This window comes from Amblyomma mixtum, chromosome 1 (genome assembly GCF_055824585.1).
Source record: "Amblyomma mixtum isolate Tamu chromosome 1, ASM5582458v1, whole genome shotgun sequence".
NCBI lineage: Eukaryota > Metazoa > Arthropoda > Arachnida > Ixodida > Ixodidae > Amblyomma > Amblyomma mixtum.
The window spans coordinates 139135975-139151471 of record NC_143012.1 but is presented as its reverse complement, the minus strand read 5'-3'; the positions used below and the strand labels follow the sequence as shown (position 1 = coordinate 139151471).

General features: G+C 46.2%; 1 protein-coding gene across 2 annotated transcripts in view; it reads left to right on the top strand.

Moving 5' to 3' along the window:
• Nucleotides 1–15497, top strand: part of LOC149367723 (uncharacterized) — a 107259-nt gene that overhangs the window by 55024 nt on the left and 36738 nt on the right. For both annotated transcript variants that reach the window (XM_089557229.1, XM_089557238.1), the window contains exon 4: nucleotides 5048–5157. Coding sequence is in view for 1 of the 2 variants with exons in the window: in XM_089557238.1 (XP_089413364.1) it covers nucleotides 5128–5157 (30 nt within the window). In the remaining variant the exon portion in view is untranslated. The remainder of the gene's footprint in view (nucleotides 1–5047; nucleotides 5158–15497) is intronic.

Sequence of the window (15497 nt, the reverse complement as noted above, 5' to 3'; positions counted from 1 at the left end):
CATTGACACCGGGGATGCTTCTCCTATCCGCCATCGGCCATACCGAGTTGCCACGCCGAGTGTCAGGTCATCAACGCCGAGGTTACGAAAGTGCTTGCTAACAACATTATTGAACCCTCCTATAGCCCCTGGGCCTCGGCAGTCATCCTTTTGACGAAAAGGGGTGGCTCAGGGTGTTTTTGTGTTGACTATCACCGCCTGCACAAGATAACCAAGAAGGACATGTACCCTTTCCCATGCATCGAGGACACCCTTGATTGCCTCTACGGTGCAAATTATTCTTATCCATAGATCTTCGCTCCGGCTATTGGCAGAGATAGCTGTGGATAACCGTCACCGTGAGAAGACAGCGTTTGTGATATGATTACTCAAGTGCAGTTGAAAAAAACTTATTAATAGTCATGCGTTGGTTTCCCAATGAAGGAAAATCACATTAATTAAGACCTAAAAAGACTGAAACTCCAAATATGCAATAGTCAAATGGCTACAAAAAAAGCTTTCAGAAACAGTTTTGCACCGCAGCAAATTTAATTTAGCCGCTGTGGTGGCTCAGTGGTTATTGTGGCCGGCTGCTGACCCGAGAGACGCGGGTTCAGTCCCGGACGGGACAGTCGCATTTTGATGGGGCCGAAATGCTAGAGGTCTGTGTACTCTGTGATGGGAGTGCATGTTAAAGAACCCCAATTGGTCGAAATTTTCTGGAGCCTCTACTACGGCGCCGCTGATAGCCAGAGTCGCTTTGGGACTTTAAACCTCATAAAACCAAAATCAAATTTAATTGGTGAGAAAATAGGCTATGGTCGTCTGTTTTTAAATAGAAAACGGCATGGCATTGATGATTTTTCACATTTTCGTCATTGTGTATTGCATGACCACTTTCAGGAATATCAAAGCAGAGCTGCTTCAGAATAGTAAAGCTTTCAGCGACCTCCTTCACAGGTGCAGTGCAGTAGCAGTGGAGCCTCCTCTCAATTGGCTGTGTCCATGTAAGGAGGCCCCACCACACAGCGAGCAGCTCGTGATGAGTGCGCATTATCGACGCGCAGGTCCATGCGGACAAAAGCGAGGGGAACGAACATTTGTGCCCGAGTAGCGAGATGCCTTCTAAAAGAAAAAACGACCAGTGGCGCATCAGTTAGCGTCCAAACCGGCGTGCAGCTGGGCTTGGCTTGCTGGAGCACGGTTGACAGCCGCGGTTCTCACGGCCTGGTAGTGAAGCTCAGAAAACGAAACTACACAGTGACGGTGCAACTCAAATCGACACTTCCCCCCTTTTGATTGCACCTGACCTAGGTAACCTAGATGGAGGCCAACTTGGTGATGCTTGGTTTCAAGAAAGATCTTTTCACCGGACTGCTTTGTCATCCACCCAAGGCCATGGTGCAATGGAAGGCCATGCTGGAGTCTGTAGAAATCAACGATGAAGAAAGTTCTTACCATGACATTGTGCAGACATGACCTTGGGGATACGACATCAGAATAATACCCCTGTCACATGGGCACTTTCGATCCTCATTGAGTCAATGCTCATCGAACTCAATGCAGATTGGCGGTTGTCAGACAGCCACTTTCAAGCGCAATCGAGCTCGATCCTGCTTGACTCGATGCCGATTCCTCAAGATGCTTGAGGTTCCAAGCACAAACGAAAGCACTCATGCTCTCATGAAGCTATAAAAATAAACAATAGTTAACAAAACAAAACCACAATTGCTATTGTAGTAATTGGTTAAAATGCAAGACAGAACATTTTAAGGCACTATGCCTGCTTATATGCAAACATATTTGTAAATAATCTCTACACCCTCCAAGCTTCGCCGTCAGTGTAAACAACAAAGATGGCGTCCTCCTGCTCGTCGACGCGCACACTGTGCAGCGAGCGCGAGACAGCCGCTCGCGACTGCTGGCAAGACCGCCTAGATGATTTTTGGCACCAGAACAGAAACGCCGCAGTCTACGCAGAAATCGCAGACGGAGGGGTTGCGGACCCTCGGGTTCCGTCGCACAGCAGCAGAGGTGTGCCACACATCTGGCTATGGATTTGGCTACCGCTGCTCCTTACTGCACAGTGTTGCCGGTCTTCACCATGTTATGGCTGTTGGAGGAACATTTGGCGCCACCTAACATACATGAGGGAAACTTCTCAAGGAGCATTGAAAATGCCCGTGTAGCACCGGATGTTTCGAGCGTGCTTGAAAATCTCGATGCAGATCGAGTTCAATGAGGATCGAAAGTGCCCGTGTGACAGGGGTATAATGCGCCTCAGCCGTAATTTGAACGCATAACAAAGCTGTGATCCTACCCTGAGAGCAACTTGCATTGCAAAGACAGAGACCTCTGGCCTGGAAATCAGTATTCACGGCCGTAAAGACTTTTTGCGGACCTTTTGCTGCTGCAGTTAGTAAAGTAGTGACCACTTGATACAACAACAACAAAGAACAAGAAAAATAAGTGGTAAAAATAAAAGCATGAGGTAGAGTTTTCATTTGCTGTAATGTTCGATTAGTGCGTCTCTAAATTTAATAGCGTCACGCTTGTTTACAATGTGGTCTGGTAACTGGTTCAAATCTTCTATTGCTGTAGGTAAAAATGATTTATTGACGGCTGTTGTAGAACCATGTAGACGCTGAACACTCAGGAAAGAGGTGACGCGATGTTCTGATGGGAGGTAGAAGTATTGAGTCGCGGAGGTCAGGAAAGTTGAAATACAATTTATGAAAAATGCAAAGTTGTGAGGTTTTTGGGCAGTTCTCAAGTCGTAAAAGGTTGAGTATTGATATAATCCTGGTGATGCTGTGTATATGCCATAATTTGAGGTGATGTAACGTGCTGCGCGGTTCTGAATAGCTTCTAGGGTGTTAAGCAAACAAGGGAAGGGGAATGAGGGGCTCGTTATAAATATGAGAGAAGCCAACAGCCACAGAAACCAAGGAGCACAGGGGATATTTTAATTTGTTTTTTTTTTCTTGTGGTGTTGATCAAGTAAGAATATTACTGAATATGTTGTCGCTTAAAGCTAATTGATTAGAAAAGCAGAAGAAAAAACAACCACATGCCGCCGGTGGGATCCGAACCCAGGGTGTTAAAGGGACACTGAGGAAAAATTGAAGTTGGCTTGTATCGACAGAATACCAGCTCCTGATTACAAAAACGTCACTCATACTGACAACAAAGCTCTTGTAACGTAGAAAAGAGCAAGAACCAAAATACAGGTATCGCCGCCACAGGCCAAACTCGCAAGTACAAGCGTCATGACGTCATATAACAAAACAGTGTTGCTAGAACCAATGGTTCTAGCAACGCTAGGACACGAGAAGCACAAATCACTGAGGCGCAGCCAATGCATGCGCAAATCTCCTTGACGTCGCCAGATGGCGCCACGTGCCGGGCAGCTACGCGCTCGCCTGAAGCATCGGGACCAATCAGCGCCTGCTCGCCGGCGTTAGGCGGGCTCCCGGTATTCCGCTAGCGGTATCAAGGTACACGGTATGCTAAAGGTGTCTATTTGCGAGAACTTCGTTGAGATCCATCGTAACGCTCGCAAAACGCCGGTGCAAACGTAAGCGAAGCGACTGTAGCGACGGCCGCAATAGCCGATAGATGCCTTCAACGTGCGGCCGGCGGTAGCTTTCTTTTCGGCTGCTGCTAGGCCGCACTGCTGGCCGCCAGAAATCACGGAGTCTGCATCACGTCATGTCACGTCATGTTTTACGTCACTTAGTCCTCTGTCGTCATAGCCGAATCCCAAGTTTGAATCACAGCGGCGGGAAAAACCTTTTCAACTTCGAATCCAAATTTCTTAGAAATTAATGCACTTTTCGTTGCCGGCCAAGTGGCAACAAAGCCATGACATGCCGAACTATCGGATTTTGCTATAAAAATATATTAATAGTGCTCTCCTCAGTGTCCCTTTAAGTACGCTTGATGAGGATCATATATTTCACCGATAAAAACTGAAAATTCTTATCTAGAAAACAAAATTTTTGCCGATAAAAACTGGAAGTGGTGCTCTGAAATAAATACTGAAAAAAGTCTGTCAAATTTTCTAAAAATAAAAACCGAAAAGTCCAACCCTTATGTGCAACGTGGGGTCAGCACTGTTGCTATTGCATACAAACACTGCACTGACCCTTGACTGTTAGGCTTCATTCAACACCTCACAGGCAGAGCTTGTTTGCCAGCAGTGGTGTTCATTCGCGAAGTACCGTCGTTCTGCTTGCCTCATGAAAAACTTAAGAGCTAGCTGAGCACCTTAGGTCATCTCTGCCGGTCTGTGAGAAGAAGTTTTGCAAGCTTCCCATTATGTCATGATGTTATCAGTGTGTTGCGGATGGCACGAAACTGAGAAACGTGCTAAGAGGAGTGAATGGTTAAAAAAAAAAAAATATTCTCAATGACAGTGAGGGGTGTGTTCATTATGCGAGTAAATACTACGATAGCTTTGAGCTGAAAAAATTATTACATTGCTAATTCCTCTATGATCAGCACAACAAATAAAACTAAAATAAAAATTCCCCTATACTTTGGTTTCAGCTGTTGTTGGCTTTCAGTTTATGTCACTGTTATATTGCATTTCATGCATGACTGCAGGAGTTGTATGATGCATTCCTGGCACAAACTTCTTTTCTCTGTGATGGCTCAGCGGTTATGGCGCTCGGCTGCTGACCTGTGCGATCCCGGCTGCGGTGTTCGCATTTCGATGGAGACAAAATGCAGGAGGCCCATGTACTGTGCGATGTCGGTGCATGTTAAAGACCCTCAGGTGGTCGAAATTATCCAAAGCCCTCTGCTACGGTGTCTCTCATAACCTGAGTTTCTTCTGGATGTTAAACCACATAAAAATGAAAGCAAGCCTTGTACTTACGTATTTTGCATGTGTGTGTGTGCATGTGCGTGCGTGCGTGCGAGAGAGAGATGTGTGATAAAAGTGGCTTACAGTGCCTGCAATGTTATTTTTTTTTGTTTGTTTAAGATGAACCCACACCAGCTGTACCAAATGTCTAGTCTAGTGCCTACGAGCTCTTGACCGTTGGCATGTTGTGTGTTGCAGATGCCTCCTCACCGCCGGTGGTCCTTGGTGTGTGGCAGTTCCCCAGAGCGGTGCTTCATGTGACGCAGTTGTTAAGCAAGATGGCGTCTTCGGACAGCACTGAACCCCCTGTGAGACCACATCTTGTGTTTTGAGAAATCTACTGGCTGTTTGGGCATGTCTTCTGTTTCGGTCTACATCACTCTATATATTGTGTTGTAAACATCAGTATTATAGTAATGACATTATTTGCCCTTACCTTCGATTCTGATGTATTGGTAAGCATTAACCTCTTCTTTGCCCAATCCCGCCGCTGTGGCTCAGTGGTTACGGCGCTCGGCTGCTGACCCGAAAGACACGGGTTCAATCCCGGCTGCGGCGGTTGAATTTCTTTGGAGGAGAAATTCTAGAGGCCCGTGTACTATGCGATGTCAGTGCACGTTAAAGAACCCCAGGTGGTCGAAATTTCCGAAGCCCTGCACTACGGCGTCCCTCATAGCCTGAGTTGCTTTGGGATGTTAAACTCCAATAAACCAAACCAATCTTCTTTGCCCCAGAGAGTTTACCATTCTTCAGGTGTGTAAGAAAATATTCTTTGGCTGCAAATACAGCCTATGTAGAAGCATACTCACTCATGGGTTTTTAATGCTCTATTCAATACTGTATTTCTGGGAAAGTTTAATTGAAAAGTAATGAAAATTCCAAAAAATTTTTCGGGCTCATATTTGAGCCCATGAGTTGTTGACCCTCTGTGTCTCCATGTTGCTGCACAACAGCACGGGAGCTCTCATGTGGAATTAAAATGAAGTCACTATACTTCCCACTGCAACAGAGTTCCTTCCACGTCACTTTTATGACACAGAAGGCCCCGCTTTCTCAGCATGGTTGTCGAAAGGAGGAGGTGGTCTCGAGCAGTGCTTTTCCATCAGCAGCAAAGGTCGAAACGTTCTCTGCATTCTTTGTTGGTGAAACAAAGTGGATGAGCGCCTGGCCCCCTCTACCTGCATTAATGACCAGCATTGCTGTGGGTCTCTGTTGCATGATAACGAGGGGTTGTGTCCTCTCATGAGGCCATGCAGGTGCACCTTGACCTTATTTATGTTGAGTAGGTAACGGGACATCAAGTTGGATCATCTCATCATCGAGAGTCAACAGTGGTGGGCTTGATAGCAAGATGGCCACTGCTTTTGAATATGACTGCCAGATCAGCTTGCAGCCTGTTGCACCATCCATCCTTTCCACCACAGTACCAACTGCTGGAGACCCTGATGCAACAGCCCACAAGGCACCAAAAGTCTGCTCCATAGTGCCCCTCATGGTTCACATGGTGCTGTAGAAACTCCAGATCTCAGCCTTCTTTAGCGCTCAAGCAGGCTAGCAAGGCTTTTTTCCAATACCTAGCTGCTATTCACAGCTGTGCAGCGCTACTGAAGATTGAGTGGTTCAGATATTTGCATTTGTACCTGACTGGCTACTTGGTGACTGAAGAGGATTGCAACTCCGCAGTTGAAACCCTCACTGATCGCTTCAGACGTTGCAGCCCCCTCATGGATGAGCACCTAAACAACCTGCTGCTCTTGACCCCCATTCACAGCTCGTAGGATGTAGTCCTGTACAACAACACTGATTTTTCCATCTTGGAGGGTGCTTGGAATCTCTGCCAACTGTTACTCTGTTGTGCTCCGCTGTGTCTTGATTGAGGCCTTCCTTTGAGACCTCAGTATCCTCCAACAGAGTCTCCAAATGTATCCAACACAGGACGAGATCGAGCAGACAGAGCCAGGCAAGTTTGAAAGGCCCTTTATTACCTTCGAATTCTGTGGACATTGGAGAAGAGGGAGGGCTTAACAGCCCCCTGGATCTACCCTGCCATCTTCTGAAAAGGAGAGTCTTGGTTCCTGCGAAAATGACCCCTCAACTGTGCAATTATCGTATATTGCCGGTTATAAGTCGACTCCGATTATAAGTCGACCTTCCAACTCGCAGCCCCCTTTGGGCAAAAAAAAAGTTAGAATTTAGGTTGACGCTGCCGCACCCTGCTGTCCTAGCTCGCCCAGAAAGTTTTTCAGAAGGCCGAGTCATAAAGAAACATTTATTTGTTCACGAGACATCTCTGACTCGTCGTCGCTTGTGAGGACACAGTCGCGATCATCATCTTTTGAGCCACTGCTGCCGCTAGTTTGTCAATAACGAGTTGCTATCGTATTAAAACAAACCTTTAGTGCATATCTCAGTTAAATTCAAGTTTTTTTTAAGCAGATCCACTTTCGCACCGTGTTTGACAACTATTATGGAATTACGAGGCTGCATTTAAGACTCCGCATATACGGCGACTCCAATTATAAGTTGACCCCCCAACTTTGGAAAGATATTGAAAAAAAAAAAAAAAAATGTCGACTTATGCGCGGCAATGTACGGTAATTGCCTTGCATGTCTAGTCCACTTCTCCTGCTCATCTCTCTTGTCTTCTGTGCACTGGCCTATTCCACTCGCTTCTGGAACATGCACTCCTTGTGCTTATTGATTGGAACATACTTGCTTTTAGTGTTTGGCACTGCAGTCTGGTAAGGGACATAAGCTGCTGTTCCATAAGCTTGTGGACTGGCATGAGCGAAAAATTCAGCTTAGTAGCCATATCTGATGGCCCCTGTGCACCAGGCATTTCATGCAGCTAGTTTGTTTTGTGGTAGCGGAGAGTCTCACTGGTGACGTAGTTTCCACAGATCTTGGAAAGAGCTTTGCTTGAACGCTGATAGGGGTTAGGAAGCCAAGGGGATCACAGTTGCTTGTGACAGATTGAAGTAGCATCCTACAGGTGGCAGGCAGGCAGGCTTGGTGGACACAGAGGCATGAATATAATTTCCGTTTACACATACCATGCCTTCATCTTGGTTCCAGAGGAGTGGCAGGACTTTAAGTATGCTTTGATGCTGAAAATAAAGATGAAGCACCGATTCGTCTCTAGCAAGTGCCAGAACATGTGCAGGCTTGAGCATTGCACTTCCATGAATGGCATCAACTGAGGGCCTGATTTCGGCTCTTTTCTTGCTTACTAAGTTTTTTTGGTGCTAAAGCCTGGAATCAGCATCTGTCCCTCATGACCTGCAGTCCATGATTGCAAGTCACGAGGGTCATAGACCATGGTCTATGGAGCTGGTCCATGACCTGCAGTCATGGTCCATGACCTGCAGTCAGTGATGTTGGAGCTAGTGCTCCAACATCACTGAGGGTCCCTTCATTCTGCAATCATAAGAGCAATGACCTCTCTTAAAGACCTGCTGCGGGAATAAGCTACACCAGCGGCTGACCTGCTGTAGCACCTGGACCTTGTGTTAAGGAAGCAACAGAACTGCCGCGGATTGAATCAATGAATCCTTGTTGAAGATGATGGCAAGGTCAATGATGAAATGGTCGGTGCCTTTAATTACAACTGCAAGGTCAGCCTCGTCAAGACTTGCATTTGCCTAGACACGCAGCCCATCCCACCAACTGACCTTGGCACCACACAGTTGGCTACCACTGACCACTTCAAGTGCTGAAACTTATCTCCAGGGTGCTCTCCTCTCTCCCATGTATGCAGTGCTACTGAAACCCCAGACACCAGCATCCTTCGAAGACCCAGAAGGGTTGGTGATGATTTTTGTCTCGAGAAGCAGCTGCACGTGTACAGCACGAATTTCAGCCAATCATTGGTAGATCACCCAAATGGCGACTTAGGGCTTAACTCTTTCGCTACCGCGCCATAGGCGATCGTTCGCATATGATCGATTCAAATCGCCCGCGCAAAAAAGCTAATTTTGGAGCGTTGTGGACGTGCTCTGCCATCTAGTTAGCGAGCTCAACAACTGCTCTTTCGATTGCAGCCTTGGTTTCAGTGTTTTGACATGAGGGGGCGCCGTGAAAAATAAAACTTTGAACGGCCACAGCACCGTCAGCCGGAGAAAATGGCGTCCGCGTCGCCGCGCGCTCCTCGGAAACGACAGCTGACACCGAGCACGTCGGCCGGTTTCGGTTTCGTTTTTTGCGACGAAAGCAGCGGTTATTAGTCGGGCAACAATGTACAAACGTTGGATTTCGGTTTCGGCAGCGAGACTTTGCCTCGGGAGCGTGGAACGTCAGCGCGTACTTGCATGTAAGTTCTGTTTTCGTTCGCTGTGTGTTTTCTGCGGTGCATACGGTTTGTAATTGATGACAGTGGTTTATTTTTGTGCTTCAGGGTCTTGACAACGTATGGCGAAGACAGTTTGCCAAATGCTCAAGGTCGCGTCGCGTTTTTCAACCAAGACGACAGCTCGGTGTCCATATCGGCACATCGCTGCGGAGCGGCGCTCGGAGATTCGCTCGACTTCTCGACTTTTTTTTTATGCTCTTCACAGCGGAAATGATGAAGATCGTGTGCGGAAACACTAATAAGTATGCATGGATGAAGATTTTCAGCAAATTCGGCGTGACGGCTCATGGGAAGACGTGAATCTGTTGGAGATTGTGATGTTCATTGGAATCATCATATACATTGGAATTGTTGACCTGCCACGACTGTATCTCTACTGAAATACCAGAATAATCTATTCTGGCCCTCTGCCATCAAAAATCATTTCTCAGAATTGGTTTTTCGCTTTTTTTGTTTTTGTTTTTTTGCACGTAACGGACCCGGATGATTCAGTGGCGGCAGCTTCTATTGGCAACACTTGAAAAGTGTCCTGGCTTTTGAACCACATCGATAAAACTCATTTCATCGATCCTGATGATTTAGAGCTTGCCTAAAACGCCAAACTTTATCAGCTGGTTTTCAGGGAGTAGCTCATTCAAGAAATCTTCGGGTATGATAAGGGAAAAGAAGTCCACGCCCCAAATCCTCCCATAGAATCCATTCAACACCAACCGAAAAGAATGAAAAAAAGAAGAAACTACAAGCTCGACTATCAGAGAACAAGGGAGGAACAAAGATAAAACCTTATGTGAAGCACTTGTCAGTCTACCTCTGCTTCACATCTTCACCTCTGATTGCTCTTCACAGTGGCACCACAGTCATGACCCCTGACTTGACAAGCCATGGAAAGTGCAGTAAATTTTTCTCATACCTGACACTGTGAATAATGACAGCTATAAACATGTGCAACAGTTTGTATATTCCAGTTTTCCTCTAATCAAGTTCGGGCTTAGTGCAGCCGGTAATTTTTGTTTTTGCGATATACTTTTTTTGTGTTTTTAGCAAATTTCACAAATAAATGTTCATTTACTCTTGCACACACAACTCTGGTGTTTGTTTCATTCAGAAGTGTAACTAATAAGCTACAATTTCATGCATTGCAATATGTGCTGGGTGTATTAGTTCTTGAGAAAAAAAAATTTCTTTCAGTACGCTCCAAATCGTGCATTTTTCCGCGGTAGCGAAAGAGTTAAAGGGCAAATGTGGGGGGTTTTTCGAAGTTCTTTCTCTCCATGAGTCGAACCATTTTAAAATAGCGTAAGTGGCAAACCGAAATGCAGTCCATGGCCACGGACATGATGCAGCGATGATGTCACAAGCATTACTAGAAAAACACTCGTACACACATTGAATGGCTGAAGTAGCTACTGAAAATGATGAATCCTTTCATAATATGCCTGAGACGACCTTACACAAGCCTGAAGTTTTTGGTAATGAAGTGGGGAGTGGGTATCAATGTGCGGAAAATGTTTGTGACGTCGAAAACATAGTGTTGCTGTAGAAATAATGGGAACTGATGTTATAGAAATAAAAAACTTTAAAACCAATTTGCACTAGAATAAATTTGGGCATGGTTGCCAGACTTGGTGGAAGTAGTTAGGAATGAGAGAAAAACCTATCGTATGAGCTTTATTAGAATATGATAAGCTTGAAAAACTGCTGGAGCTGCCCTTTAACAGTAGTAAAAAGAATGCTTATGTGGATGCCACCCTTCAGATATAGTCTTTGTGGGCCGCCGCGGTGGCTCAGTGGTTATGGTGCTCGGCTGCTGACCCGAAAGACACGGGTTCGATCCCGGCCGCGGCGGCTGAATTTCTTTGGAGGAGAAATTCTAGAGGCCCGTGTACTGTGCGATGTCAGTGCACGTAAAAGAACCCCAGGTGGTCGAAATTTCCGGAGCCCTCCACTACGGCATCTCTCATAGCCTTAGTCGCTTTGGGACGTTAAACCCCATAAAACCAAACCAATCCAACTGGGACAAAGTACTTCCTTTCGTAACATACGCCTATAATACGGCTATACAGACAACGACGGGATTCTCCCCTTTCTTTCTCTTATATGGTCGCGAGCCTACATCCACCATGGACACCATCCTCTCCTACCATCCTGAGCCTTCCGAGACCACATCTCTTTCCGAAACTCACATGTATGCCGAAGAATGTTGACAACTTGCGCACTCTTTCACCACACAACTCCAGCGGCACCAGAAGCACCGTCGGGACCCCTCGGACCCTCCCGTGTCATATCCCTCCGGTGCACTCGTTTGGCTCTGGGTGCCTTCTTCCACTCCCGGCCTCGCCACGAAACTGCTTTCCCGCTATCACGGCCCTTACCGCGTTCTACAACAAACTTATCCCGTGAATTACATAGTTGAGCCCCGTAACCCATCTCCGGATCATCGTCGCCGGGGGCGTGAAACTGTACACGTCGAGCGTCTTAAGCCCTACTATGACCTGTCAACTCTTTCGTCCCCGTAAGTCGCCAAGATGGCTCCTTTTCGCCGGGGAAGTAACTGTAATGGGAACGACCGCATCCGTTCACGCGGTGCGACGAAGAGGTGAACGAAGTGCTGTGCTGGTTCCGGAGTGACTCTGGGTGTGTGCCTGCCATGACGCGTCTTCGATCAACGGCCTCCGACCTGCGCTTCGAAGACGCACCTGTACACAATACATAAATTATAATAAGTCATGCTTAGAACAACCTTTGAGCTGTATTCTGTGAAGGTCCTTAACGATTTTGGGGTTGCCCAGCCTTCGCAATTGTTTGGTGTGAGGCGGCTCATGTGCAGTGTGTCTAAAGTAGTAAGAGCGTTTTACTTCCTGGGACATCTCTTCCTTAGCAAAACGTTCAGTTGGGCGAGTTGGTAGATATTCATGATGTAAACAGCGCGAACTACAAGGGACAAGAAAAGAAGGGACACAGGACAGCGCTCGTCCTGTGTCCCTTCTTTTCTTGTCCCTTGTAGTTCGCGCTGTTTACATCATGAATCTCTTCCTTGGCATTGCACATTATTTAAAAGAGGACACATTCGGCTCCTGTGCCTCAACGTTTGGCATGGAACCGGCCGCTATAAAGGGTGAGCAGAAGGACTGTTGTCCTGCCATGAGAACTCTTGCACAGGGCCTGCTCTTGTGCTAAAAGCATCGTAAGAAATCATCATCATCATCAGCCTGACTACACCCACTGCAGGGCAAAGACCACCCCCATGTCTCTCCAATTAACCCTGTCCTTTGCCAGTTGCGGCCACATTATCCCTTCAAACTTCAGATTACCATCCGCCGACCCTAACTTTCTGCCGTCCCCTGCTACGTTTGCCTTCTCTTGGGATCCACTCCGTTGCCCTTAAGGACCAGCGGTTATCTTGCCTTCGCATTACATTCCCTGCCCAAGCCCACTTCTTCCTCTTGATTTTGAATGGGATGTCATTAAGCCGCGTTTGTTCCCTCGCCCACTCCACCCGCTTCTGGAGTAGAAATAGTGCTACTTTACTTAATTTAGTGGTGGAGTAGAGTATGCTTAGGTAATTCAGCTTGGCCATTTAGTTTGCATATGTGTGAGATGTATTCTAAATGCAAGTTCTATCCTTTCATTGTGCTTTTCTGCACGTTCCGGAACACAACAAGGTGTCAGTGATGCTTGAGGTGATGCATGCCAGGCTCTGTTCAAATGGAAAGCTGTGCTCTTGAGTTGATGTGGCGCTGGAGTCACTGTAGGCAGCTCTCCCACAGTGCTACACAAAGTTTCATGACCGTCAAGAAAGAGAAGGAGACTACACGTGAAGGTTGAAGCATCATCTGCTGACATAAATCTGGCATGCAATACCTACCTTCTGTTGCCATCATATCATCATCATCATCAACCTGACTATGCCCACTGCAGGAGAAAGGCCTCTCCCATGTCTCTCCAATTAACCCTGTCCTTCGCCAGTTGCGACCACCATATTCCTGCAGATTTCTTAATCTCATCCGCCCACCTAACTTTCTGCTGTCCCCTGCTGCGTTTGCTTTCTCTTGGAATCCACTACGTTACCCTTAAGGACCAGCGGTTATCTTGCCTTCGCATTACATGCCCTGCCCAAGCCCATTTCTTCCTCTTGATTTCAACTATGATGTCATTAACGCGTGTTTGTTCTTTCACCCACTCCACCTGCTTCCGTTCTCTTAACGTTACACCTATCATTTTTCTTTCCATAGCTCGCTGCGTTGTCCTTTACTTAAGTTGAACCCTCTTTGTTAGCCTCCATGTTTCTGCCCCATAGGTGAGTACCGGTAAGCTACAGCTGTTGTATAAGCTTCTCTTGAGGGATATTGGTAAACTGCCATTCATGATCTGAGAGAACCTGCCATATGCGCTCCACCCCATTCTTATTCTTCTAGTTATTTCCCACTCATGATCGAGATCAGCTGTCACTACCTGCCCTAAATAGACATATTCTCTTACTACTTTTAGCACCGCGCCATCAAATGTGAACTACTGTTTTGTTGCTAGACTGTTGAATATTACTTTGGTTTTCTGCATGGTTTTCTGCAATTTTTAGCCCCACCGTTCTGCTCTGCCTATCGTGGGGCTTCAATTAACCACAGCAGCTTAGAATCAGGCCCGGTTGTCTCTATACTGGAAAAAGTGTTAGTGTCGTCCGGCACTACTTCAGGTTTGCCCCAGAGAGAGTCTGTTGTCGGAGATTACTATAAAATTATTGGCATATTCTGGTAGAATTTTCACTGTGCTGACAATTGCAAAAGCAGAACTAGCAGTTTTGGCCGGAAATTTTTGTTTTAAATTGACAAGAAAAGTCAAGCCAAAGCCGGGGGTGGTGCCACACTGTGTTCAAACTTCGTAGCTGTGGAAGTAGTTATGCTGCGTCGCGTGAAGTGGGCACACTATATTTTATAGGTTATTTTTATTGCCAAACACTTCAGGTGCATTATTTTTTTTCTCTTCCAACTAGCTGACATTAGCTGACAATTACATTGCCATTGCCATTGGCAGCACTGCTGCTGGGAGAAAATGGTACAGATGTATGCAGTAAATATCCCCAGCCATATTTTATTGGTAGTTTTTTGAAAACTACCTTAGTGCCTTCAACTTTATTTAAAAAAAAAGACATGTCACATTCATTATTATCATTCACTACTGCCTGGGCAGTGGGTAGCTCGTGTCTGTAATATTAGTGTGTGCAGGTTCCGACTGCCACAGGTATCAACATTGCCATGTCGAAGAAGTGTTTTAGACATTTTACTGGGTTCCTCATCATCACAGCTGGGCACACATTTATTTGGGCAAAAAGTTTTTGATTGCAGGTAAGAAAACATGGTTGATATAGTAAGTCAGTACTCTGTCCCATTAACACTACTGCGATGAAGCCAATTTCTAGCTGCCACATGGTGACATTGTTGCAAACGCTGGAAAACAGGCTAGCATAAGTGTCATACAGTTTCTCAGTATTACCTGGAGGTAAAGCTGGCAGTGCTTCATTTCATCCACCATTGAGAGGCACTGGACAACTTCACCAGCGCTGCGACGAGGAACAAAGACAGAGAAGGAAGGACAGGGACAAGCGCTTGTTCCTCGTCCTTCCTTCTCTGTCTTTGTTCCTCGTTGCAGCGCTGGTGAAGCTGTGAAGATGTACCAACTAGCTCAGACCACGATTTTGCTAGAGGCACTGGAGTGCCTGAAAGATGAGGTTTCGTACTTTGCTTTGGCTGTTGTTAGGCAAAAATATGGATATAGCTGTAACAGTGTGACTCTTCTCGAGAAAAAACAGCGCTTGCAGACAAAGGACCAGAACAAGAAGGACACACAACTGCGCTGACTAACAACTTTTATTTCGGAAGGGGGCCGACCCGCGCCTTTTATACAAACTAGAGGGAATGATGCGCACGCGCACAGATCAGCAAAGTGGGAGCATGGAAAGAGCTAATACATAGACCAACTATTCTTATCGTCACTGATAACCAACAACGCAGCCAAAACAAGCGAGAGAAGAAAAAAGAAAAAAAAAGAGATAGAAACAACGGGGGAAACAAAGGCAGAGAGCGTAAAGAAACAATTCCAAAAAGTTCTAAAAAGATCCCGAAGAAGCCAACAACCAACACGGCTAAACGAATGACGATGAAAGGTGACAGAGATGAACAGACAAGCATAAAAAGTGCAGGAAAAGCCTGCGGAAGATGTAAAAAAGCGGCACAGCTAAAAGATGACGGAATTAAAAGCGTTAAAACAGATACAAGCAAAAACCTGAGAAGCCGATGAGAATAAAAA